General features: G+C 62.9%; 1 protein-coding gene across 1 annotated transcript; it reads left to right on the top strand.

The window, feature by feature from the left end:
- STAC2 (SH3 and cysteine rich domain 2) lies at positions 1 to 23,730 on the top strand. Its single transcript, XM_073325961.2, has 11 exons — positions 1 to 275; positions 13,365 to 13,671; positions 14,734 to 14,831; positions 15,285 to 15,369; positions 15,906 to 16,018; positions 16,331 to 16,394; positions 16,523 to 16,584; positions 17,142 to 17,239; positions 17,663 to 17,714; positions 20,070 to 20,207; positions 21,853 to 23,730. Exons 1-11 carry the CDS (start codon positions 186 to 188, stop codon positions 21,955 to 21,957), a joined length of 1,212 nt encoding a protein of 403 aa, XP_073182062.2. The 5' UTR covers positions 1 to 185; the 3' UTR covers positions 21,958 to 23,730.

Below are 23,730 nucleotides of genomic sequence, written 5' to 3'. Positions count from 1 at the left end.
TGTAGGCGAGTTGATATAAGGGGCGAGCAAGAAGTTTTATTTCCAAGTGTGGACGGGGGAGCCGGGGCTGTTCCCCCTCCCCGGGAGCAGCCAGGCGGGCTTCACTCTTTTCTTGAAAACCAGAGAGGTGGGGGGGGATCTTTCTCTCCCCCCCCCCCGCATCTTGACCTATTTGTACCAGCATCATGACGGAGCTAAGCGAAAAGGAGAATGACCCCCAAAACCCAGACGCCCAGCGGTCCCCGGGCACCATCTCCAGCCTTCACGAAACGAAGGTAACTCCCCGACCCATAGCCCCGGGGGCACGTATCTTCCCCACCCTGCTTTTAAAACATTAACTTAAAAGTCTCCCCCCACACACACACAACGTGTCATCGCTAGACGCTTCTTGAAGAAGGTGGGGGGGGGGGTTTCAATGCGCTCCCCCCCCCCACCCCCGGCTCGATTTCCAAATGATGGATCTGATGCCTCCCCGGTGTCAACCTGCCCCAGACAAGTCGCTGGCTGCCCGGTTGGGGTTGCTGGGGTCAGCCGCCCCGAGCCGGTTGTGGGGACGAGCCCCCCTTCTCTGGGCTTTCCCCGGCCAGACGTGAGCGCAGCCTTGGAATGGGGCTAAACCCGTGTTGTACAGCCCAAGGTCCAAGGAAATCAGATCAAAGCCAAGGAGGGCTGGTTGATCTCCCCCCCCCATGCTCTTACTGCATAATTTGATGGCTTAAACTCTTCGCCTGGAAGGGCGGGGGGGGGGGGTTGTTTTGCTTGAAATACAACTAGGTTGTAAAAACGGCCCGTGCATCCGGGCTGGAGCCTGGCTTCCCCCCTGACCTCAGCGATTTGAAAGGCTGATGGGATTCAAAAAGAAACCAGCTCTGGATGTTTGTGGTTCTCTGCTTCCCCCTGGATCCTACGTGGGCGGGTGGGTGCATGGGAGGGGCGGGTCTCGCGTCACACATTTGGGGCTGGGGGGCGGGTTCCAAAGGGTTGGTGCGGGCTTGCGTGGGGAGGGCTGGGGAGAGGCCGTGGGGCTGGGTGTGGATCTGGAGCAATGTCACTTGCTCTCCCACCAGTTTAATTGCAGGCTTTGCTGGCATCATCTCCGCACCCGCAGCAGCCGGAGCAGAGCGGGGGGGGCCCTTCCTTCCCTTGGGAGCAGAAGCCTTTGGAGGGGGGGGGAAGATGACGATGAATTCACTGGGGGATTGAAATGTGGGGGGGTTGGGGGGGTTGGGGTTCACGCAGCTTCAAATCAAATCAATTCAAGCAAATGCAGCCACAGGGCAAGACCCGGAGCACAAACCGGGCCTCCGGATTCCCACGCTGACCCCCTTTCTACTACCCCAGATTTACTCGACATAACTCCCTGGAGTTCAGTGCAGTTCCCCGGGCGTAACACCGGCGTGAAGTAATGGTCAGTTGACCCCTCGGGCTTACATCTGAGCTGCAGGGGAAAAGGGGGGTGCAGATTTTACAATGGCCCTTGGCTAGGGGAGCCCCATTGCCGCCCTGGCCCGAGCAGAGGATCCTAATGGGGAAAAGTTTGGGGTGGGATTTGTTTATTTTGCTCTCGCACTGGTATAAATCAGGAATAGCTTCGCTGATGCCAGTGGAGTGACGCTGGTTTTACAGCCGTGTAAATGCGAACAGAATCCGGCCTCGTTTCCCTTTTGCAAAGGGGGCTGTCGCACCGTCCGTGGAGCTGCTCCACGCTGCAGGTTACGCTCGGCTCTGGACTCCGGTCAGAGTAAAATGGATCGCGTGGGTTTGTGACTTGTAAGGGAGGCTGGGCACACAGCCTAGAGGCAGGGGATTTGGGAGGGGGGCTGGGCATGCAAGCCAGAGGCAGTGGATTTTGTGGCAGGGGAGAGACAGACTCTAAAGCATAATTTTCATCTCTCAACACAGCAAAATAAGAGTTGTGAAGAGATTAGATGCCACAGAGATGGGCACATTGTTTGCGTGGGGCAGGTGGATTCTGGAGCACTAGTCTGGGGGTCTCCCTAGCGGAGTGTTAAAACTCCCCAGAGGAACCGTGTTTGGAAGCCAGACTTGATGGAATGATCCTGGCAAGCGTAGGTGGGAGCACGTTGGGGCAGGGACTGTCTCGCCACTCCGGGGCTGGGTGGGCCCTGGGGCAGCCGGAGTGTTCCCCGTGCCACGCATGCCACTATCTGGGGGCAGGCGGCAGCTGCAGCTGGCTCTGGGCATGTTCCTCATCCCAGCAGGGACTGAACTGGGGCGTCTGGGGGCTGGGTGCAGTAAAGTGTCTCTGGTGTGTAATGAACAGAGGGAGAAGGTGGCTCTTCGGGGGCTTTCTGTGAATCCAGCTGCTGGCATCCGCAGAGGGCTCTGGAGGGGCGATTCCCACACCAGGGCGCTGTTCCTGCCCTCCCTGCCTTGGCCCGTGTTTCCATCTGCTCCGCCTGCCCCCCACATCCCCTCGAGCCAGGGACAGCCCCATTTAAATACCTGGGAAGGGCCGAGGCTGAGAACCCGCTGGCCTAAGCATTTATACCACGTCCGTCACCGTGGTATCTGACCCGAGGCCACCACGCTCCCCATCCCTATCCCTAGGCCTTGGAGGGCAGGTGGGGGGATTTCTCCCGGCCCAGGGCAGGGACAGACCCCTGAGGGCTGATCATTCCCACGGCATGGGGCACAAGCCGGGGGAGGATGAAATGAACTGGGAGAGGTGCTTTCGTTCTGCCCTCTCCAGGCATCCAGCTGCCCCTGTCCTGAGTACCCAGCTCTGCCTCCCCCACCTGCCCATCAGCAGGGACCCTCCTGCCGTTCCTTGCTCTGGGTGTGTGTGGGGGGAGCAGCTGGTTCCCCTCTCCAATTATTATCCCCTACAGCTCACGAAAGCTTATGCTCAAATAAATTGGTTAGTCTCTAAGGTGCCACAAGTCCTCCTTTTCTTTTTGCGAATACAGACTAACACGGCTGCTACTCTGAAACCTGTCCCCTCCTTGCCATCCCACCGGTTGGGCAGCAGACCCCACCCTCTGCCCCCTCAGTGTTTGTGCCAGGGTAGGCTGGCATTGTGCTGGAGGGGGCTGGGATCCGTCTCAGCCCCCTCATGCCTCCAATCAGCGCTAATTCCCTAGCTAAAGCCTTTCAGACTCCCTCCTGGGAACAGGGAGCATGGGGCCCGGAGCCACACAGCGCCTGGCACTCCCCAAAACCATGGGGGTGGGGGACAGGGAAGGGGGCTTGAGTGAAGAATCCCAGCACATCTAGTTATTGCCACAATGCTCTGTGGGGTGGGGGTGAGGTTGCCCCACTGCCCAGCAGGGGACCCCCAAATAAATGCTGGATCAGTGCTGAATAAATTCCCACCCCCCAACTTCAGCCTGGCATAAAATGGTGAACAGCATGGGGGAGCTGCTCTGGGGGGTCGGTTTTGGGGTGGCCTGCCGGGTGAGGGGCTGCAGCGCTGATGTCCCACGCTACATTGTGCATAGGGCAGGGAATGGGGTGAGGGACACACGATGCTAAGGCCGGATCTGGGGAGCCTGGCTCCGTGCGGTGGTGGGAACTCCAGGAAGCTGACCCCACAGTCCCATTGATTCTGCCTGGTCCTTTCCCCCAAGGAGATGGGGGAGGGGAGGAAGGCCAAGGGATCCATTGGGATGGGAGGCTGGCAGGAAGTGGGTCCCCAGTGTAAATCCAGAGTAACCCCCTCCCCCCCACATTGGACCCCAATGTTACTGGGAGCAGAGTTTCACCAAAGGAGGGCAACTGGGAAGAGGATCCAGGGATCTGGAGGCCAGTCAGGGGATGGGTCTGTGGGTGGGGGCCTGATGGTGTTGCTTAGAGACCCCAAATTGGTGGGAACCCGTCCCGGCAGCTGGCCCCAGCAGAGACCCCTGGCACGTTCCTTGGGGGCTGCTGGGCTCCCGCTCCCGCAAAGGGCCGGGTGCCTCCACGGGACTCTGATGAACTGGGTTCAATGGGCCCTGAAATTCCCGGCCCTTGTCCCCAGGATCTTCCTCTTGGGTCTCTCCCAGGTCTGCTGCAGCCCTAGGGCCCAGCCGCCCCCTCTCCAGGCCTGGAGCCCCCTGACTCCTCCAGGCTGCTAATCAGCTCACACAATAGCTGATCAGTCCTGGGATCTCTGCCCTGGTTGTCTCTCCCTTTAAAAATCTTTATCTCCCCAGGGACCCAGACAGGGGGGTGGAGATCCCAGCATGGGGGTGGGGGGACTTCCGCAGCTGCTGCAGAAGGGGCAGATGAAAGCAGGGTGTGGCAAGGAGTCCGAATAACCAGCTTGCCCCAGGCTTGAACCTGCTGACCCCTGCGGGGTGGGCGGGGGAGATTTCTGTAGCTCATCCCACTGCAGGCCCCCGGGTCCAGGTGGGGTGTCAGACTCAGGGCAGTGGGGAATTGGGCCCTGAAATCAGGAAGGCCCAGTGACAATGGGGGATTTCAAGCAGAACCTTCGCTTGTGCCCTCCGAACTCAGGAGCTCTTAGCCGGGCAGGCTCACGCTGAGCCCCAACCTGGTGCCCTCTGCCAGCCGGGCGGCTCTGACTGGCCCCATGCGCTGCAGAACGATGGGGACCCCTTGGCAAAATCCCTGCCCACGTTCCCCCCTCCTGGGAGCGGGGTTGGCAGCTCGATGCATGTGTCCATCTCCCCTCGTAGTTACAGCCCCCTTGGCGTGGTGGGTCTGTGGCCTGAGGGTCCTGGGGCCAATACCCCCCGCGTGGGCCGCAGCGCGTTCCAGGATCCCTGGAGGGTAACGCCTGCAAATTCCCCCAGCAGCCCGTGGAGCAGTTCTCTGCAGGGTGGGGGGCAGGCTCTGTGCCCGGGGGAGGGGGAAATGGGAGAGGGAGCGAGCACCCAATGGGGGGGCTAGAGGGAAGGTGATATTGCCAGAGCCCTGTCATGGGATGGGGCGGTGCAGTGGCATTAGGGTCCTGGGATCCTGGCAGGATGGGGCGGGGAGGAGGAGGCCACTGACACTAGGGAGGGGCAGGGCCAGGATCAGCCTCTTGGGGCCGGCTGGTGTCTCGGCCCCAGGATCCCTCTCCTCTCTGGGAAAGGAAAAGTTCCTGGTGCTGGTTCTGACCCAGATCAAACTAGGCAGCAAAGCTCAGTGGCTGGAGGTGCTACACTCCCTCTTTCTCTCCCTTTAAAATTCAGGGGCCTGATCCTTCCGGCATCCGGTGCTGCCCTCTCCCTCCCTACCGCTGCCAGCTACCCCTGCCCTGCAGTGGGCGAATCTGCCCCAGGAGGGACTGATGAGCCCTCTCTGATCCAGGTGGTAAATGTCACGATGCAAAATCAGGTGCCCTGGCACATGGGGAGTCGCAGAGGGGCATCCACCCCTTCCCCTGAGCGGAGGTAGCATGCAAGGAGGGCTGACCTGGTTCATGCTTCTCTGGAGGAACTGGGGCTCTGTGGTTGTGGGGCGGGAGGGGGGGGGAATGACAGGATGCCACGATGCAGCAAGTCACGTCAGTCTCAGTGATCGAGAGGGGACCCAATCCGCAAAGCTGGGAGCAGGAGCCGGGTTTTGAACGTCTCTCAACGTTTGGATCCGGGGGTATTAGTCCATTCTGGGGTTGGGCGCCCAGCAGTGGAGTTTGGATCTAGAACGTCCCAAAGTTGGGATCCATGGCAGGGGGGCTGATCCCGGCCTCATCTGGGCCAGGGCAGAGCGGCCGCCCGGGGTTGGGTCTTGCTCCCCACAGCGCATCCAATGCCCCAGAAATGAGCCAAGCCGCCTGGAGACAATTGGCCACTGAAGGCTGCTGTTAAGGATTTTCAGGGTTAACAGCTATTCACCTGTCTCCTCCCCAACCCCAGCTAGCCAAGAATCCAGTTACTATCTCGACATCGAGCATCGCTGGCTGGCTTGGGGCAGCTCCCTCTCCCCCTCTGCTGGCTGCCCCAGAAACTACAGCAAACTCCTACTTCCTCCCAGACCATGGGTTCCTCTTCCAGCTCCAGGGGATGCTGGTTCGAGTCCCGCTGGCACCCGGCTCCCTGAAAGAACCATGGGATGGGTTGGGTGACGCCAGGTCTCTCAGAGGTGGGGCGTTCCCCCCTCGCACCCCCACCAGCCCCTTGGGGGAGCATCGACCCCATCCCGGTGTACTGATGGGCCAGGGCTCATTGGCCCCCTCTAGTGGCAGGTTTGCGTCTCTGCTCCTCCCTCCAGCTCCCGCAGGGACGCTTCGTACACCAAGGGCTAGGGGCAGCCCCTGCAAGGGGCACCTGCCAGGTGTGGGGGGCAGTTACATTTCCCGGGGGGGGGGGAGAGGTTTTGGGAAGGCGTTTGAGGGAGCTCTGGACTCATCCTGTCTCTGAGCTGTGGCAGCTGCTGCCATTTCAGCCGCTCTGTGCAGCGGCATCTAGGGCAGGTTAAAAATAGACCTTAGGGTAGGGCCGGGTGTCAAAGAATATCGGGCTTTATAGCAGCCGCGGCGCGGGCAGGCTCAGGGGAGCGGCTGAGGGATAACAGCGAGAGCTGTGGATGGCTCCCGGCCCTCTCGCCACGGCCTCGTGAACGTCTCTTGCATCCTCGGATGGCAGCTTTGATTCTGGCTTGGCCAGCTCTTTTTGCGAGCACCCAATTAAAGGGGCGAGGGAGGAATCATCTCTGGGGCGGGGTCTGCGTCCTCGCTGTCATTTGCCGTCCTACTGAGACACCCACCTTCCCAGCATGGCACCCATGAGAGCAGCCCGACACGAAGCAGCCCAGCACTCAGGAGCAACCCTACAATAAACAAAGCAGGGAACTGCGCCCAGCCCGCCCCAGCACCCGCTACAATCGCAAACCGCCCTGCCACACTGCGCGCCCCCCCCCCCGTAACAAACCAGCACCTGCAGCTCTAGGGATCGCCTGAGACTGAAACCCAACCCCCAAAGCACAGCCCAGCTCTGGGGGCGACCCGGCACCAACACCCCAGCGCTGAGGGTGGGGCAGCTGGGACTGGAAGGGACGCAGGGAGATTTCACCGGCCCAAGGCACAGCGCCGGGGAGAAGCTGGGGGGACCCACAGAGAGTCCCAGCCTCACAACCAGCCAGCTGTAGACGCCCACATGCCCACGCAGATGTTAGGCGATTAAAGAAAGACTCTGGGGATTAGGGTTTTAACCAGGCTGTGGGGGGGGATGGGGACGGAGGATCAATTTAGTGCTCGTGAAGGAGTTAAATTGGCAAGCTCTGCTGATGGCCCCCGAATCCCAACCTGCAGGGGAAGGGTTGTTGGGGGATGGGGGGGGGGCTTTGGAAAGGGGGGGGCAGATCCTGACTGGTGAGCTGCTGTTCCCCTTCCATCTAGGTGGAAATTGTGTATGAAAGCTGAAGCTAGGGGAAGTTGTCACTGTTTATGACAACGTCTGTTGGGAAGGTATGGGGCAAGGAACCACCCTGATGGGACACCTGCTCTTGCAAGCAAATGATAGCTGTGTAAATGTTAAGGCCACCACCTTGCAAGATACACATTTTAACCTTACCACTGCTGCGAGAAATTATATTATTTATTGGCTTGCAGACAGGATCCTAGAGTTGGCCCTTGGGTTTCAAGTCCCCTTTAATTGGACTATCTTAATACCCGACCGATTCCAAAGCCTACTCTCCCTCCTGCCAGAGGTTCAGAAAATCTCCGAATTGCGAAATCAAATTCATGAGCTTCAAAATATATATATCAAATTGAAAAGCAGCTTCCCATGCTCCTGGAGAGTGCCCACCGTCTGCACTCATTTTGATGTTCTGTGTTACGTAAGGAAGGCTCTGAAACAATCCCAGCGTTGGGGGTGTTGGCCTTTGCATGGCTTTTGTTTAGCTTAGGAATATGTTATTGTTGCTGTAAGAAACGTAATGACAAAAATCCCTTTCGTGGCCACACTAACCGCGCGTTGACACTGCATCCAGCCAAAGCTTCTGAGGCTGATCCACCTGATGTGGAATCAGGAATACAAGGTCTGATGAAATTGGAGGGTTAAGGAGGATGGCTGTGCTAGGAGCACAGAAGGGGGGATTGTGGAAGTGTGAAAGGGAAAAGAGGATTTGTACGCCGCCGCGTAGGTCGGTTCGGAGACAGAGCAAGAGACAAGCTAACCCTAATCCTAATAACGCGAGATTTCTCGAAGCGGGGTGTGAGCGAGGCGGATGGGAAATGACTAGCGAAGCTGCTTCAGCCTTGCCTTGATGCAGCGCCGGCTCCTGAGAGACGCAGCCCTGGAGCTTCTGGGGGTGCTCTAAGAGGGGGCACAGGGTGGCCGGATGGGTGGGGGGATTGAGGATCTGGGCTGTGTGTGGGGATCCGGGCTGGGATGGATGCCCTCTGATGGAGGGAGGGGGCGTGGAGTAAGGGCCGTGAGCAGGGGGTGGAATCCTGCTTGGGTGCCCGTGACCGGCTGCTGGGGGGGTGGGAATGAGCCGGACTCCAGCAGGGTCTGTTCACACCAGCTGAGGATCCAGTCCATGGTCCCATCAAACGGGCAGGCCCCTAAGGGGAACAGGAAGGGGGGGTACACGAGGGGTCCCTGAGTTTAGAGGGGATAAAGTGTGTGGGGGGGAATATGGCCTCACCATCTCCTTGGATGGATCCAGGTCCCATTTTAGTCAGATCACCCCCCACCCCCTGCCCGTGCTACGTCCCAGTTTGGGGCTGTGTGTGTCCTGTCTGTGGGGCCTGAGCTGCAGGCTGGGATCTGAGCAGCAGAGCTGGGGGGGGGGGGGGAGTGGCAGGTTGGGATTGAGGGGGGAGTCACTGAGCTCTGGGGGGAGCCCAAGGCTCTGCTAGCAGGGGGATGGGGGTTGAGCCCAGGGTTGGGGGGGGAAGGAGAATTTCACCCCTCCCCTTCCCAGGCTGGCATCTACCCCCGCTCCAGTCTAATTAAGATCTCTTGACGAGTCCCCGTGCTTGGTTAATCACCTTTCGTTCCCCGAGGAGGGACTGGGATGCCAGCCAAGCGACATGCCATTATTCTGCCTGAGAGCATCCTCCTGGGCACCCTGCCCGCTGCTGCCAACGCCCCCCCCCGAGTTGGGACCGGGTCCGTCTGCAGACAGTGACGGAGCAGACCTTCGGGCCTGCCCACCCGCCTCCCGGGGGCTGGCAGTGCCCTCTGAGTCAGCTGGCACACAGGCTGCCTGCCCATCCTGCTTTGCCCGAGGGGGAGGGGGGCGGATAGCATGGAGCACAGAGCTCCAGCTAGCAGAGAGGGAGGGGGATGGGGAGAGTGGGGGGGGTCACTGCAATGGAAAGAGAGACATCCGCCCCCCCCCGTGTAAGCCAAGAGCTGCCCCTTACCTTGTGCCCTTGCTGAGCTCCTGATCTGACTCCAAAGCACATTGCCCTGGGGGGAGGGGTGCCCCTGTCCTCCCCCCTCCCCCCAGCATCCTGTAATCTCTCGGCATGTGAGCCCTGCCAGGATGCACCCCAGGGCTGAGGGAGCTGTGAGGGGGTCTGGGAGTGCTGGGTGACCGGGACGGGGGCATGGCTTCCAGGTCTCTGTATCGCTGTGATGGCGGAGGGGGCTCAGGCCTAGGCTGGGGGTCTCTATGTACCCTCCACGCCTTCCATTTCCCCCTTCCCACCCATGCCAGGAGCTCTGTCTGCCCCCCTCTTCCATACCAGGATCCCCCAATCTTTCCCCCCCATGGCAGGGGCCCTTTGTGCATGCCCCCAATCCCTCCCCTCATGTCCCCCATTATGATTTGGGGGAGGGGTAAATCATTCGGCGTGTCAACTCTTGCTAGACTCTTGGGAGGATAAGCAGAGCTGAGGTGGGTTATTAGCCTTTAACAGCATCATCAACCAGTTCTTTGAGCCACAGAACCACAGAGGTGCTTGCGGCTTTGCTCATCAGGCGGCAGGAGCTCCATGTGTCCCCCACGGTCCCCCTTTTGGTTTTCTTCTGCCCCCCCTCCCCCCCAAACCAATAGGGGACTGGCCACAGGAGCCTAAAGCATTGCCTGCCGTTTTGGAATTGACCAGATGCAGCCGTCAAGAACTATTGTGTGGCAGACGGAGAAACTCCATCAAGCTGAGTGCATGGCCCTGCAAACTCAGTCAATTGTTCTCATCTGCGTGCTGGGTTCTGGGCCTCCCCGCACTGCCCCCCAGAGGGCTGTGCCAGGGTGGGGGTATGAGGTATGGGGCACATTGGCTGTAACTCTCGTCAGGTCTCGAGGGTGCTTTGCAAGGCTCCTCACTCTCATCTCATGGATGGGGAAACTGAGGCACTGAGTGGGGGAAGCCATGGAGTTGGGAAGTGAACCCAGGAGTCCTGCTGCCCTTTGTCTTGCTTTGACCAGGTGTGACAGCCCCTTAGGTGGCTCTGGTGGTCGTGGGAGGTGAGAGGGGACCCTCCCTCGGATGCTCCCGGCATAGCTGAGATTGGGTGAGCCGGGCGGGGGACTCTGGAATAGGCCAGAAGTCGTGGGCTATGCTAAGTTAGCCTGGTGGTTCCCCGTCCCCCTGGGCATCCTGCGATCCTCGCGCTTTCCTTTCCCAAAACCTGGCCCCGCAGCTCCTTTGCAGTGGTGATCACCGGCCTCCCCCTTGTTCCCAGTGCGATTCCCCCACCGAGCAGAGCACCCTGCCTTGCAGCCCCATGCTGGCCATGGTGGGCAGAGAACAGCCCTGGGCCTGCCCATGACGGGCGCTGGGACCCCCGGCCCAAACCTTGGAGCTCCCGCCCCTCCTCTGCAGCAGCCCTGGGGTCCCTGGGTGGGACAGAGGTGGGAGCGGGTACAGCCGAGGCAGACGTGGGCTCTGGCATCCACGGGGGCCGTTGCAGCAGGGCTGCCAAGCCCATGCCGGGGACTGCGCCAGACCTTGAATAAATGAAGGGCGAGATACCGCTCCGAGCCGGTGGAGGGATGGATCTGGGTGCCAGGCTCATTCGGAGCTGGTCTGAAACCTCAGCCCCAGCAAGTGGTTATTTCATGCTACTCTCGCGTCAGCCGCTGTGGCTGTGTCTGGCTTGTTATCCTGTGGCAGTTGTGTCTGTGCCCCCAATAACCCCCCCGCCCGACAGGATCAGCCCTGCTCAGCTGTGTGTCACGAGCCCTGTACTGGCAGCAGCTCATGGGGATTCCCCCTTAGCTCAAATGGCGCAGGGCTCGGCTCATGGAAAGGTCTCCCCCGGCACAGCCAGCAGCAAGGCCCGGATCTGTGCCGACAGCGACGTGATGCCCCACGTGGCGCCTGCCTTGGGGTGCGGCGGGGGGTTCAAAGCACTGAACAGACACAGGTTCCCTCTTCACGCTGGCAGCTCCTTGGGCACCAGCACAGCTGAGGTTGGACCCCAAGCGTCCTGACTCCCAGGCCTGCGCCTCCCCCCTCGCTGGCTGCTTGCACCCCAGATCCCGTGACGCTGCGGGCGAGCGGGTGATCTCCACGCCGGGTCCCTCGATCCCCGCTCAGACAGGGCCTCGGGGAGCGAGGCCTCAGCCAGAATTAGAACGGCTGGATTCCTGGCAATTAGCTCCGGAGCTGGGGCCTCGGCCGGCTGCCGGCCGCCCCGGGCTCTGTGTGTGTGTCAGGTCCTGGCCATGGCTAATCGCCTTGTGCTTGGTGTCTCTCCTGGTTTATTACCCCAGCCGGGCGGCTGGGGGAGTTGGGGACCCACGTGCAGCAGTGCTGAACTTACCATATGTTCCCTCTCCCTGCGCCGGGGGGGAGACAGGAGACTCGGGGCCTGTGGGAAGCAGGGAGGGGCAGTCACTGGGCTGGGGAGATCCTGCACCCCAAGGGATGTCGGGGGGAGGGAGGCTGTCATAGTGGGGCTGGAGAAAGGCATATGGAAAAGGGAGGGGCCGTGAATGTGGGTGTGGCTAAGGGGTGGAGGCGGGGCCATGGGAAGTGGGCGTGGCTAAGGGGTGGAGGTGGAGCTATGGGCCCAGCCTTGTCCCAAAGGGTTTTAACCCTTGGTTGAGATGAAAAAGGGAGGCGCCAGTGGAAGCGATGGGGGTGTGGCTATGGGATGTGGGGGTGGAGCCATGGGTGGGGGTGGGGCTGGGGCTGTCGGTGTGATTGCCTTGTCCCTGGCAGGTACAGCTGGTCTCCTAAAGGTTCAGAGCTGGATCCTGGCTCTGCTCCTGCCTCAGCTCCCAGAGAGGTGAGAGCCCCAGCCCCAGCCCAATCCGGGGTGGAAAATGCGTGGGGCTGAGTCCCTGGCCTGCTCTGGGGTGCTGCAAGCGCTAAGATCCCGGCTGGCCCGTGGGCACATGCTGGGGGGGGGGGGCGGGGGAGTCCCTGCAGCTCCTAATTTCTGACGTAGATCAGGCTGTACCTCGCAAGCAGGGGGCTGAGGAGGACAGGGATGGGGTGTGGGGTGCAAGCAGGGGGTGCAAGCGACTGAGGGGTGCAAACAGGGGGTGCAAGGGACCTGCTAACCCATTCCTCTGTGGAGGGGGGAAGGGAGAGGCCTTTGCAGTGGAGGGAGGGCTGGCGCCTCCCCAACGTCACCACGTGGGGTTTATTTTGCCCCCCAGCCCGCAGCCCCCTGCCCTCACGCTGGCTTTGCGGGGAGGGGGATTAACAGATTAAACAAAACCATCTTCAAACCCAGATTACGGCTTTTGCTGGCGGAGGCTGGCGGGGGGGATTCCGGGCCGGAGAGCAGGATTCAGAGTCATGGCTGGTAGTGGGTCTCCCCGCCCTGGGGTTACTGGATCAGTAGCTCAAAGAGGTCGGGGGGGGCAGGGGGGGGACACTCTGCGTAGCCCTGGCGGGCTCCATGGCCTGGTGCCTGGGGCTGGCACATCGCACACACACACACCCCGGCACCCGCCTATGTGCCTCAGTGCAAGGACCCCCCCAGGATGAGAAGGGAGCTTGGCCTCCATGGCCCATTTGGTCCCCAGGCAACAAGGGGGGCAGCTGGCACCGGCTGTGGTGCTGGTGGGAGGCTCCATGGCTCATTTCCATCCCCCTCGCCTTCCCCCACAAATTGCTCCAGGCCATTCACCACCCCCCTCCACCATGAACGCTTGAAGGCTGGATTTCCCAGCTGGGCACTGATGCCCCTGCGGCCTGTTCCTGGGGGATCCTGGCAGGATGCAGCCCCGGGAGGAGGTCGCAGAGAGAGGGAGCTGGGCTCATGGGGGAGGGATAATCTGAGGGGTCTGGGTGGCTCCCCCCCCATACACACTTCCCCAAGGCTCTGCGGAAGGGAGCCTGGCACCTGAGATGGACCCATGGGGAATGGTGCCACGCTGGATGGCGAGGGGAAGAAAATGGGGCGGGGGGGGCACTCAGGATCACTCCAGATTGGACCCACTTCTGTGTGCAGGGTGGGGTAGGGGGCCAGCAGTCAGAACCCCCAGGCCTGGTGCTGGCTCCCCCCCACACACCCCCGTGACGCTCCTCGGGTCTCTGCTCTGCTCCCCCCCGGCAGATGCAGAGGCTTAAGCGCTCACTGTCCCTCAAGACCATCCTGCGTAGCAAGAGCGTGGAGAACTTCTTCCTGCGATCCAACAGCGAGCTCAAACTCCCCTGCGAGGTGCTGCTCAGCCCCCCGACGCCCTTGCCGCCCCCGTCCCCCCCGCCGATGCCCACCGAGGCCGTCCTGCCCCGGGCCGAGCAGTCGCCCATCGCCTGCCACCAGACCCTGGCGCCCCTCAAGCCCCTGCGAACACACAGCTTCCAGGAGCACGTCTTCAAGAAGCACAGCCCGTGCGAGATATGCCACCAGCTTATCGTAGGTGGGTGCCGCGGGCCCCTCGCTCCCAGGGGAAGGGACGTGCTGCTACTCCGGCCCCCGGGTTCCCCCCTCCGCCGATGCCCCGCGATCCCAGCCCCCCTGCTTTCTCAGCCTGGGCTCCCCCATCCCCACCCAGCTCCGCTCCTCAATCTCAGCCCAGCCCCTTGCTTTCCCAGCCTGGGCTCCCCCATCCCCACCCAGCTCCGCCCCTCAATCCCAGCCCTCAGCCCCCCAGCTTTCCCAGCCTGGGCTCCCCCATCCCCACCCAGCTCCGCCCCTCAATCCCAGCCCTCAGCCCCCCAGCTTTCCCAGCCTGGGCTCCCCCATCCAGCTCGGCCTCCGCCCCTCGATTTCAGCTCAGCCCCCTGCTTTCCCAGCCTGGGCTCCCCCATCCCCACCCAGCTCTGCTCCTCAATCTCAGCCCAGCCCCTTGCTTTCCCAGCCTGGGCTCCCCCATCCCCACCCAGCTCCGCCCCTCAATCCCAGCCCTCAGCCCCCCAGCTTTCCCAGCCTGGGCTCCCCCATCCAGCTCGGCCTCCGCCCCTCGATTTCAGCTCAGCCCCCTGCTTTCCCAGCCTGGGCTCCCCCATCCCCACCCAGCTCCGCCCCTCAATCCCAGCCCTCAGCCCCCCAGCTTTCCCAGCCTGGGCTCCCCCCTCCAGCTCGGCCTCCGCCCCTCAATCTCAGCTCAGCCCCCTGCTTTCCCAGCCTGGGCTCCCCCATCCCCACCCAGCTCTGCTGATGCCCCTTAATCCTGCCCTGAAGCCCCCCTGCCATTCCAGCTCTGAGCTTCATTCCTCTCCCTCCTTGACCTTGCAGAGAGGGTGCCCTCTGGGTGGGGCTCTTTCTGACAACCCCCTCCCCACAAGGCACACAGGAAAGCCTAACAGACTGCGATCCTGCCCTTTCCTTCCCGGCAAGGTCCGTCTCTGCTCCGAATCCTGGTCGCCCTCGTGCCCCTCCCACAGTGAGACCCCGCGGGGAGTTTTCTAAATGCTTCCCCTGCCCCACGCCCACCCCCGGCCTCTCTCACCGCCCCCTCTGCGTGCTCGGTGTCTTGCAGGCAATTCGAAGCAAGGCCTGCGGTGTAAAACGTGCAAGGTTAGCGTGCACCTGTGGTGCTCGGAGGAGGTCTCGCACCAGCACTGTCCCGGCAAGACGGTAAGCGCCCCCCGAGCTGTCCCGGGGCGGGGGGGGGGGCATCACCCTCCTCTGCCGTGCCCCACTCCCTGGCGGGAGGGTAGGCGGGTGCAGGCCACTGCTGTCCGGAGCATCACGCACACGCGTGCCCTTCCGCAGACCTGGAACGCTACTGCCCCCTGCTGGCAGCAGCGCTTGCCAAGTGCGGGGTGCTGCCGTGGCTCAGCTGGGCCAGGGTTTGCGCTCTGGGAGCTCGAGTCCTGACTCCTAGTCCTGCAGTCACCCCCGTGTGCCTGGTGGTATCTGTAGGGCCCCTTGGGGGGCAGGGGTAAGTGAGGCTGCTCTGGAGGTGCCTCTGAGTCTGGGCTACCACAGCAGTGGGGTGGGTGACCTGCTGGCTATGGGGTCACAGGCGGACCGAGGGGCTTGTCCCCCACCCCCATTTCTCTCCCTCTTTCCTTCCTCTCCTGCCAGGCCACCTCCTTCCGACGCAACTTCAGCTCCCCTCTCCTGGTGCAGGAGCATCAGCAGGGCAGCTCCAAGGAGTCACCCCCTGCAGGTGAGATCCCCCTGCCCCTGTCCCACTGGATAGTGTGTGTGGGGGAGGGGGGGGTCTCAGCCATATGAATCCTCAGAGTCCCTTTATCCGGATCCACCAAATGCCAGCTGCAGCAGGGGGGGCGTGACTGGCCCTGGGGAGGGGTCTCTGGGCGTGGTGCTGGAGCAGTAGGGGGGACCCCAGGGATGTTCTTGGGGTACTGATCCCTTCGGGGGGAAGGGAGGGGGATTACAGATAGAGTGACAAGAGAGCAAGCGTAAAAAATCAAGATGGGGATGGAGGGGTAATAGGCACTGATATAAGACAAAGCCCCAGATATTGGCCCTATAAAATCGGGACATTGGTCACCCTACCTGCAGCCCTTGCAAGGAAAGAGGGTTAAGCGGATCCTGGGACCATCTGTGGAAAGCTCCTCCCCCTTATGTAGCAAGCTCCTCCCCCTCGTGCAGGGTCTCCCAGCACATGGTTGGGTTACAGGCTGGCTCGGGGTCCCTGACCCTTCCCCATCCCATTCCCCCCCACCCCCGTCTCCACAGGCCCCAGCGGGAAGGTGGATCCCATCTATGAGACGCTGCGTTATGGCACCTCGCTGGCCCACCTGAACCGCTCCAGCTTCAGCAGCACCTCGGAGTCACCCACCAGGAGCCTGGTATGTGCCAGGGCAGGACGGGGGCACTGAGCCGAGCCCAGCCCAGGCGTGTCACGGGACCCTGCACCGGTTGATCATCCCAGCCCCCATCTTGGGCCCGGGTTGCAAGCCCCAGCCGCACGCCACGGCCAGGAGACTCTGGGGTGGGCGAGGGCTACATGCATTCGGCTGGACCCCCTAGAGGAGGGAGGGGATGGCACAAGGGGGTGGGGGTAGGGAGATTGCTGCGGGAGGGGTGCAGCTGGTGCTGGGGAGGAGCGGGGGCAGTGCTGGAACAGCCCATCCAGCCCCAGGTGTCTCTGTCTTGCCTAGAACGAGAAAGAGGAGGCCGGGGAGGATGCAGACGGCAGCACGGAGGAGAGCCACGGTGACAGCAGTAAGCGTGGGGAGGGGGACGGGGCAGGGGTGGAGCTGCCCGTTTAATAGAGCCCATGCCCGCTCCCCCACAGGGCCCTGGCCCCGGGGCGACATGGACGTGGGGCTGATTCTCTCCCTCTCTCTCAGTGTTCACGGCCTGCCCCGAGGGTGAAGGTCCCGGCTCAGAGGAGAAGAGCCCTGAGCAGCAGGTGAGCTGTCCCCCAGGTCCCCCCACAGTTGCTCCCCAGGCACCTGCTGGCTCCTGTGTCCCTGCCAGCCCATCCCCCATCCTCCCACTGCCCCGAGCTGGCTCCCATGTCGCCAGAGACCCCTCCCTTAAATCCTGCCAGCTGCATGGAGCTGCCCCCCAGGCCCACCCCAGGGCCATGGCTGGCTCCTTCCCCCAACTCTGCGTCGGCTCTGCTCCTGTTCCTTGCGGCCCTGACTCCTTCCACTTGCCCCTGGGGTGGGGATCCCCTGGCTCCTTGAGGAGCCCTTGTACCCCAAGGGACGGCCCAACCAGCTCCCTGCACCAGGCGTGTGGGTGGGGATGGGGTGCATGCCCTAGGCAATGGGGCTGGAGTGCATGTGTGTAGGGGATGGGGATGGGGCATGGGGGGCATGAGCCGTGGGGCGCAGGCCATGGGCAATGGGGCGTGGGCTGTGGGTGATGGGGCGCGGGTTGTGGGGAACATGAGTCCAGCTCGGGCCCGTCCCTGGCCAGCAGTGACTCTGGGCTTGGGGCCCTCGCTCTCTGTCGCTGCAGGCTGCCGGGGGCTCCTCGCGGAAGGATGTCTCCCCCATGTACTCCTATGTGGCTCTCTACAAGTTCCTGCCCCAGGAGCACAACGACCTGCCCTTGCAGTAAGTGCCCGTCCCCTAGGGGGCAGCCATGAGCATGGGGGCAGAGCGCGCTAGCAGTGGTTCCTGCAAAGCTGGCATGTTGGAGCCAGGGGGAGGGGGGCTGCCCTGAGTCCCCGTGGGGCAGCCCCAGGAGGGAGCTGTGGGCAGGTGTTGGCCCCTCACTGACTCTGAATGGGCTAGCTGGGAAGTGGGGAGTGGGGGGTTGCGCCAGGCAGATGTGCCAGGGTCTCGGCTTAGTGTGGCCCTGGGGGTGGTGCTGGTAGGGCACCCCCGGGCACGGGGCAGAGAATGGGGGGCAGCCCTCTCCTCGCCGGCTGCCCTGTGGTGGACAGTGATGCGGAGCATGGGAGGCTGTACGGGGCTGGCATATCCCGCCCCCTCCAGGTTAACACCACCCTGTCCCCGTATCTCTGTCCCCCCCAGACCCGGAGACAGGATCATGCTGGTCGATGACTCCAATGAAGACTGGTGGAAGGTCAGTGAGAGCGCCTGGGGGCTGTAAGGAGGGGGTGGGAGTCGGGGAGGGTGCACAGGGCTGGGGGACAGTGGGGGGCTGGGCAGGGAGGGCTCAGGGGTTCTGGGGTCTTGGAGAAAGAGGCCAGAGATTCCAAAGAGGGGGGCCCCCCAAGCCCACATCAGCCCCCCCCCCAAGCAACTGCCCGCCCTGCCCCACTCCCCCGGGCTGGGGGGCAGGGCTACTGCATTTCCTGCGGGCAGTGAGGGGCCGCTGGGAAGGAAATAAATGGCGCCATAAACCTATCGCGGAAGCCAGCCAGCGAGATGCTGCAGCAGCCGCCCAGTGCCAGGGGCGGTGGCTGGAAGGGGGGGGCTGCAACAGCCTCACATGCAGCCCCCCTGGCACAGGGCAGATGGGGGGGCAGATCGAGTGGTGGGAGGTGGGCATGATGGGGAGGGTGGAGGGGCAGATCAAGCCGGGCTGGGGCAGGAGGAAGGGTTAACTCAGCACATGGTGACTGGGAACCGGGGTCTACACGCCCTTCACCCTGGTGTCGCCCCCTGGGGTCCCTGCCCCCCTGGGCTTCACTGGAGACCCCCCCGTCCTGGGTGGGGTGCCCCCCCCCCGTCGCCGTGGCAGGGCTGGGTCCTGACTGGCGAGTCCCCCGTGCTGTGCCACGTCCGGACGCCACCCTCTGCCCTCGGAGCAGGTGGGCAGGCTCCACACACGCCCCGGTGCACGCACACCCCGCAGCCCCCGGCCAGGCGGACCCACATCGGGCTCCCTCTCCCGGTTGCCATGGGGACGGACCCCCCCAGCTGACGCAGCAGCTCTGAGAGCGTGGGTGCCATGCAGCGCGGCTGGCCCTGGCCGCCTGCCAGCAGGGTGGGGTCGGGGGCAAACCCTGCCCTGTCCGTCCCCCCTCCCCAGGGACCCCCGCGGGCCTCAACTGTCCCCCCCCCCCCAGGGACCCCCGCGGGCCTCAGCTGCCCCCCCCCCCCCCCAGGGACCCCCGCGGGCCTCAGCTGGGTGCGCTGGTTTCCTGCCCTTCCGTCCCTACAGCCCACGGGCCCTGTTAACGTGTTACTGGGGGGGGGGGGGGCAGGTGTCAGGCAGCTCCCTGTGGGTGTGTGATGGGCAATGCTGTGGGGGGGTGTTGGGCAGTGTGTGTGTGTGTGTGTGTGTGTGCGTGCGTTGGGCTCTGTGTGTGTGTGTGTTGGGCTGTGGTGTGCGTTGTGTGTGTGTGGGTGTGGGTGTGTGGTGTGTGTGGTAGGCAGCGCTGTGTGGTGTGTGTGTGTGTGTGTGTGTTGGGCTGTGGTGTGTGGTGTGTGGGTGTGTGTGTGTGTGGGTGTGTGTGTGCGTTGTGTGGGTGTGTGTGTGGGTGTGTGGGTGTGGGTGTGGGTGTGTGGTGTGTGTGTGGGTGTGGTAGGCAGCGCTGTGTGGTGTGTGTGTGTGTGTGTGTGTTGGGCTGTGGTGTGTGGTGTGGGGGTGTGTGTGTGCGTTGTGTGGGTGTGTGTGTGTGTGGGTGGGTGGGTGTGGTGTGGGTGTGTGTGTGCGTTGTGTGGGTGTGTGTGTGGGTGGGTGGGTGTGGGTGTGGGTGTGGGTGTGTGGTGTGTGTGTGTGTGTGGTAGGCAGCGCTGTGTGGTGTGTGTGTGTGTGTGTGTTGGGCTGTGGTGTGTGGTGTGGGGGTGTGTGTGTGCGTTGTGTGTGTGTGTGTGTGTGTGTGTGTGTGGGTGGGTGGGTGTGGGTGTGGTGTGGGTGTGTGTGTGCGTTGTGTGGGTGGGTGGGTGTGTGGTAGACAGCGCTAGTGTTGCGGTGTGCGTGTGACACACAGCTGAACTCTCCCAGGCAATGGAGCTGCAGTCTAATAACCACACCTGCCCCCCCGCCCCCCCCACACACCTGGGAAGCTCCTTCTCTGGGGCCTGCCCTCCGCAGTTGCCCCCCTCCCAGCTCCTCCTCCCCTGGTTAAACTTATGTCCCCCTTGGCAGGGGATGCCAAGAGGGACCCGCCAGCGTGACCAGGCCATGGGGGGCGGATAATGGGCCATGGAGTTGCTGAGCGTGGGGGCTGGGTTCACGGCCTGGCTGGGAATTGGATCTCAAGCCCTTGCCCTCAAGGCAGTGCCAGCTGGGGGCACCGGGCTGGGCTGGAGCCCTGCCCCTTAGAGGCACCGCCCCAGCCGCCCCCCCTGGTTCTGGAGCCCGGAGCCCCCTTCTCCCAGCCCAGCCCAGCCACAAGCTGCCATCGTCCTGGGGCTCTGCGGTGCGTCGGCCCTGGGCCCAGCGCAGGGGTCTCCATGTGGCGGGGCAGCAGGGGCCAGGTGCGGTCTGGTGGGCCGTCGACCTCACGGCCCCAACTTGCCCTTACAGGGCAAGATTGGCGACCGGGTGGGCTTCTTCCCGGCCAACTTCGTGCAGAGAGTGCGCCCGGGCGAGAGCGTCTGGAAGTGCTGTCGGCCCTTCTACGGGAACAAGGAGCAGGGACAGATGAGCCTCAAGGAGAGCCAGGTATGGGGGGGTCAGTGTTAGGGGGCAGAACAGGGGAGGTCTCGGCGGGGCAGTCTGTGCTGGCAGAGCGGGGCTGGGCTGGGCTGCAGAATAAGGAAGCCGGGGGGGTCGGGTCTGTGCTGGGGGTGGAAGGAGGTGGGAGGGTCTGTGATGGGGGACAGAGTGGGATGGGGGTGTCTGTGCTGGTGGGGGTCTGTGCTGGGGGCATTAGGGGGGTCTGTGCTGGGGGGGCGGAGTGGTGGGGATCTGTGCTGGTGGGGAGCATCGGGCGTGCGCTGCGGGGCTGCAGGTGACCCCAGTGGGGAGGCCAGCGACGTGTCGAGATGTCCCCGTGGCCAGTGGGTCTAGTCTAGCTTCCCACCCCCACCCCCCGGGGCGCTGTGGGAGGTTGCTGTGGAACTGGGACCGGGACGCTCTGTGTGCTCCGGCCCCTCCAGCTCCCGGGGCCACGCGGGCGGTCCTCCTCCTCTTCTCCGGGGGGCTATTGGAGCCAACCCCAAGCCGTGGCAGATCCCTAAGCCTCCCCAAAGGAGGGTGTCGGCTGTCCCCATGCTCCGCCTCCTGCTGCCCCCCAGTCCCGGCCACCCACCGTCCTGCCGCCCAGAGACAACAGCCAGCGGGCCTGGGCCCTGGAGATCAGCGCATCTCTGGCCGAGGCACCTGCTCGGATGCACGCCGGGGTCAGATACTTTGGGCTGGAGACTTGGCCGAGAGATGCCAGGGGGACAAACCCTTCGGAGCAACCCCTGGGCTGCCCTCCCGCTCAGTGGCAGCTTCCCAGCTGATCCGCTGTGGTGGGGGGCAGCAGCGGGGCTGAACTCCAAGCACCCAGGGCTCTTCCGGGCCCGACGGCCGGGACCCGGGTAAGGATCCTGAGCTCTCCCCCTGGAACACAAGAGCCTGGTACTGGGGAAGTTTCTGTCTCTGACCAGCCCCCGCAGCCCAGGGGTGGGCGATAGCCCAAGGCAGGATGTTTGCTGGGCTTTGAGAGCGAGCCAGGCCTAGGCCTTGAGCCCCGGGTCGGAAGCTGTTACTTGGCAGCGGGGACCAGGGCTTTGGGGGCACAAAGAGCTCCTCACTGGCGTCAGCCCCCGGCTCGCACTCTTGCTGCAACTGAATGAGTCAATCTTGCCAGGCCGGGGTGGGCGAGGGACAGAGAGAGTGGTGGGGGGCGGCGGGGAGTGTTCAAAAGACAGCTCAGAGTTCAAAGCGTTTCTTCTAGCTGGTTCACGTTATTGCGATGCCTTCCTCCATTTACCCCAAGAGCAGAATTGGGCCCCTCGTTCTCTAACTAAGCCCTGGTTACTCCAGTTCCCTCCCTGGCATCTGATTGTAAATCCTGCCCCTGGGGAAGTGAACGCCCGCCCTGCGGCGCTCAGAACAGCAATTAGCCTTTGCCGCTTGATCTAGGGTCCAGCCCTTGCTGCTGGCTCCCGATCTCTGGATCAGGCACAGGTGGGCCGGGGGGAGGAGGCTGCATGCTAGTGACCAGTAGTGTGCATGGGCCCTGATCTAGCGCCCTTCCCCCCACACCAGGCTATAGCCTCATTGCTCTGGCATGTGTCGAGCGTGTCCTGTTCTCAGCTGGCTTGTGCCGGATGCCTGGGTCCTGCTGGCATCATGCCCGACTCTCTCTCTCTCTCAGATCTGCGTTGGTGTGGGGAAGAGCAAGGAGACTGAGGGCTTCCTCAAGGTGACCAGCGGCAAGAAACGAGGCCTGGTGCCCGCCGACACCCTGACGGAGATCTGAAGGGAGCAACTGAGCCGTCTGACCCTCTTTCTCCTGGCAGCGGGGACAGGGCCTCTGTAGCCCGCCCCAGCCCAACACTCACTAGCCTGCCCTTCACCGCTTCCCTGTGCTAGGAGCACCTCGGCTAATATTGTTTCCACACTGGACTCAGAGGGGTTTCTTCTGAGGCTGACTACTCCCAGGTTGGCACCAATGCCATCTTGCTGGCCAGCAGAGGGCAGAAGCGGGGTGGGGGATTAATTCCCACCCTCCTGTCTAGGCTGAGCCTGCCTGATCCTACCCCCTCCGGCTTTGTTTTTGTAGCAGGGGTGACAGATTCCCCAGCAGCACACGTGTCAATAGCCCCGCAGCGCAGCAAATGGCAGGAGATTCCCCCGGCTGCATCTAATCTTTCTCCCCATCCCCGCCTCTGTCTTTTGCCTGGTGGGCAGCACTCCCTGGACTGAGCCATGAGCCGGCTGCAGGAAGATGACTCCAGATCCAGCTGGCCGAGATGCCACAGGGAGGGGGCCTCAATCGCTCATAGTGCCCCCCGGCTCCCAGTAGAAGGACACTGCTGCCCACGCCGTCCCGCATGCGTATAATGTGTGGAAACCCAACGGCTCCTGGTTGGCCTTGTGGCTCCGAGGGGCATGTGGACTGTGTGTCGCGTCCGTCTGTCTGTCTGTGCGTGTATCCGTGTGTTAGTTTAATCGCGAGACCTCTTGGAAACCACGCGAATTTGTCCGTTAACCACTCAGGGCCGGGATCGTCCGTGTCAAAGCAAGGGGGCAGGCCTGCGTCTTTGGTGTGACCGAGGGGGAGGCGGGGGGCTTTCTCATGACTCGGCTCTTCCTCGGCACCGGTGGCTCCTCCGTGGACTCATTTACCCGACCTCAGGAATCTTCGGCCAGACCCACAGGAGACTCAGAGCGCGAGGCTTTCCCGGGCCCCTGTTATCCTTGGGGACCCATCCCTCTCTCCAGGGCGTTCCCTGCCCATGCAGGGTCACTGCCAGCTCCTCCTCCCTCACCCCATGGGCTTTGCCATCCCTTCCCTTGGCAGGCTGTGAACACCATCAGCCATTTCCCTGGCCTGCTCCAGGCCAGCTCTCTGGGCTTGCCCGCTGGTCGTTCAGAGGGGGCGGGCACCGGGAGGGGGAGGGGTGGTGCATTGCTTCCCCTCCCCTGTTCGAGCTCTTTAGGATGCCAGTCCTCGTCTCTTCTCTGCACTCCCCCCTTCAATACAGCCCCCCACCCCCGGATCATCTATGCAGCCCCTCCCTGTGGCCGTGGTTCAGGTGGGTCAACAGCCCAGCCTCACCCTCCCACTGCCTCTGTCTGGTTGTCACTGGAGCACCGGAGGGGTGCTACGGAGCACGGATGTGGGGCAGAGCTCGTCTCCTGGGAGGGGTGACCCCTTCCCCAACTCGGGGCCATTCAGCGCTAGATTGCTCGGGAAGGGTTCCCAGGAACACACTATGGGCAGATCCCTGGGATTCCCTCCGTCCTGGTGCCCTGCAGCACCCACACGGAGGGGTCACCTCGTCAACATTCCCCTGGCACCAGCCACGAACCCCCCCCCCCCCAATGTGCAGACACAATCACTGCAGCCTGACAGGGGGAATTGAGGCAAAGCTGCCCCACTCCCAGATCAACTCACCTAAGCAATAATGTCCGGTGCCGGTCTGGACCCAGGGTTGTGGCACGTCACCTGTACATAGAGGATGCATGAGAGCTCGGCCATCGGCCTGGCTGATCTAGTTCCACATTAAATGTTACTATGTCGCATTCA

The sequence above is a fragment of the Lepidochelys kempii genome, chromosome 27, assembly GCF_965140285.1.
Source record: "Lepidochelys kempii isolate rLepKem1 chromosome 27, rLepKem1.hap1, whole genome shotgun sequence".
NCBI classification, from domain to species: domain Eukaryota; kingdom Metazoa; phylum Chordata; order Testudines; family Cheloniidae; genus Lepidochelys; species Lepidochelys kempii.
This window is presented reverse-complemented; position numbering and strand designations above follow the sequence as displayed.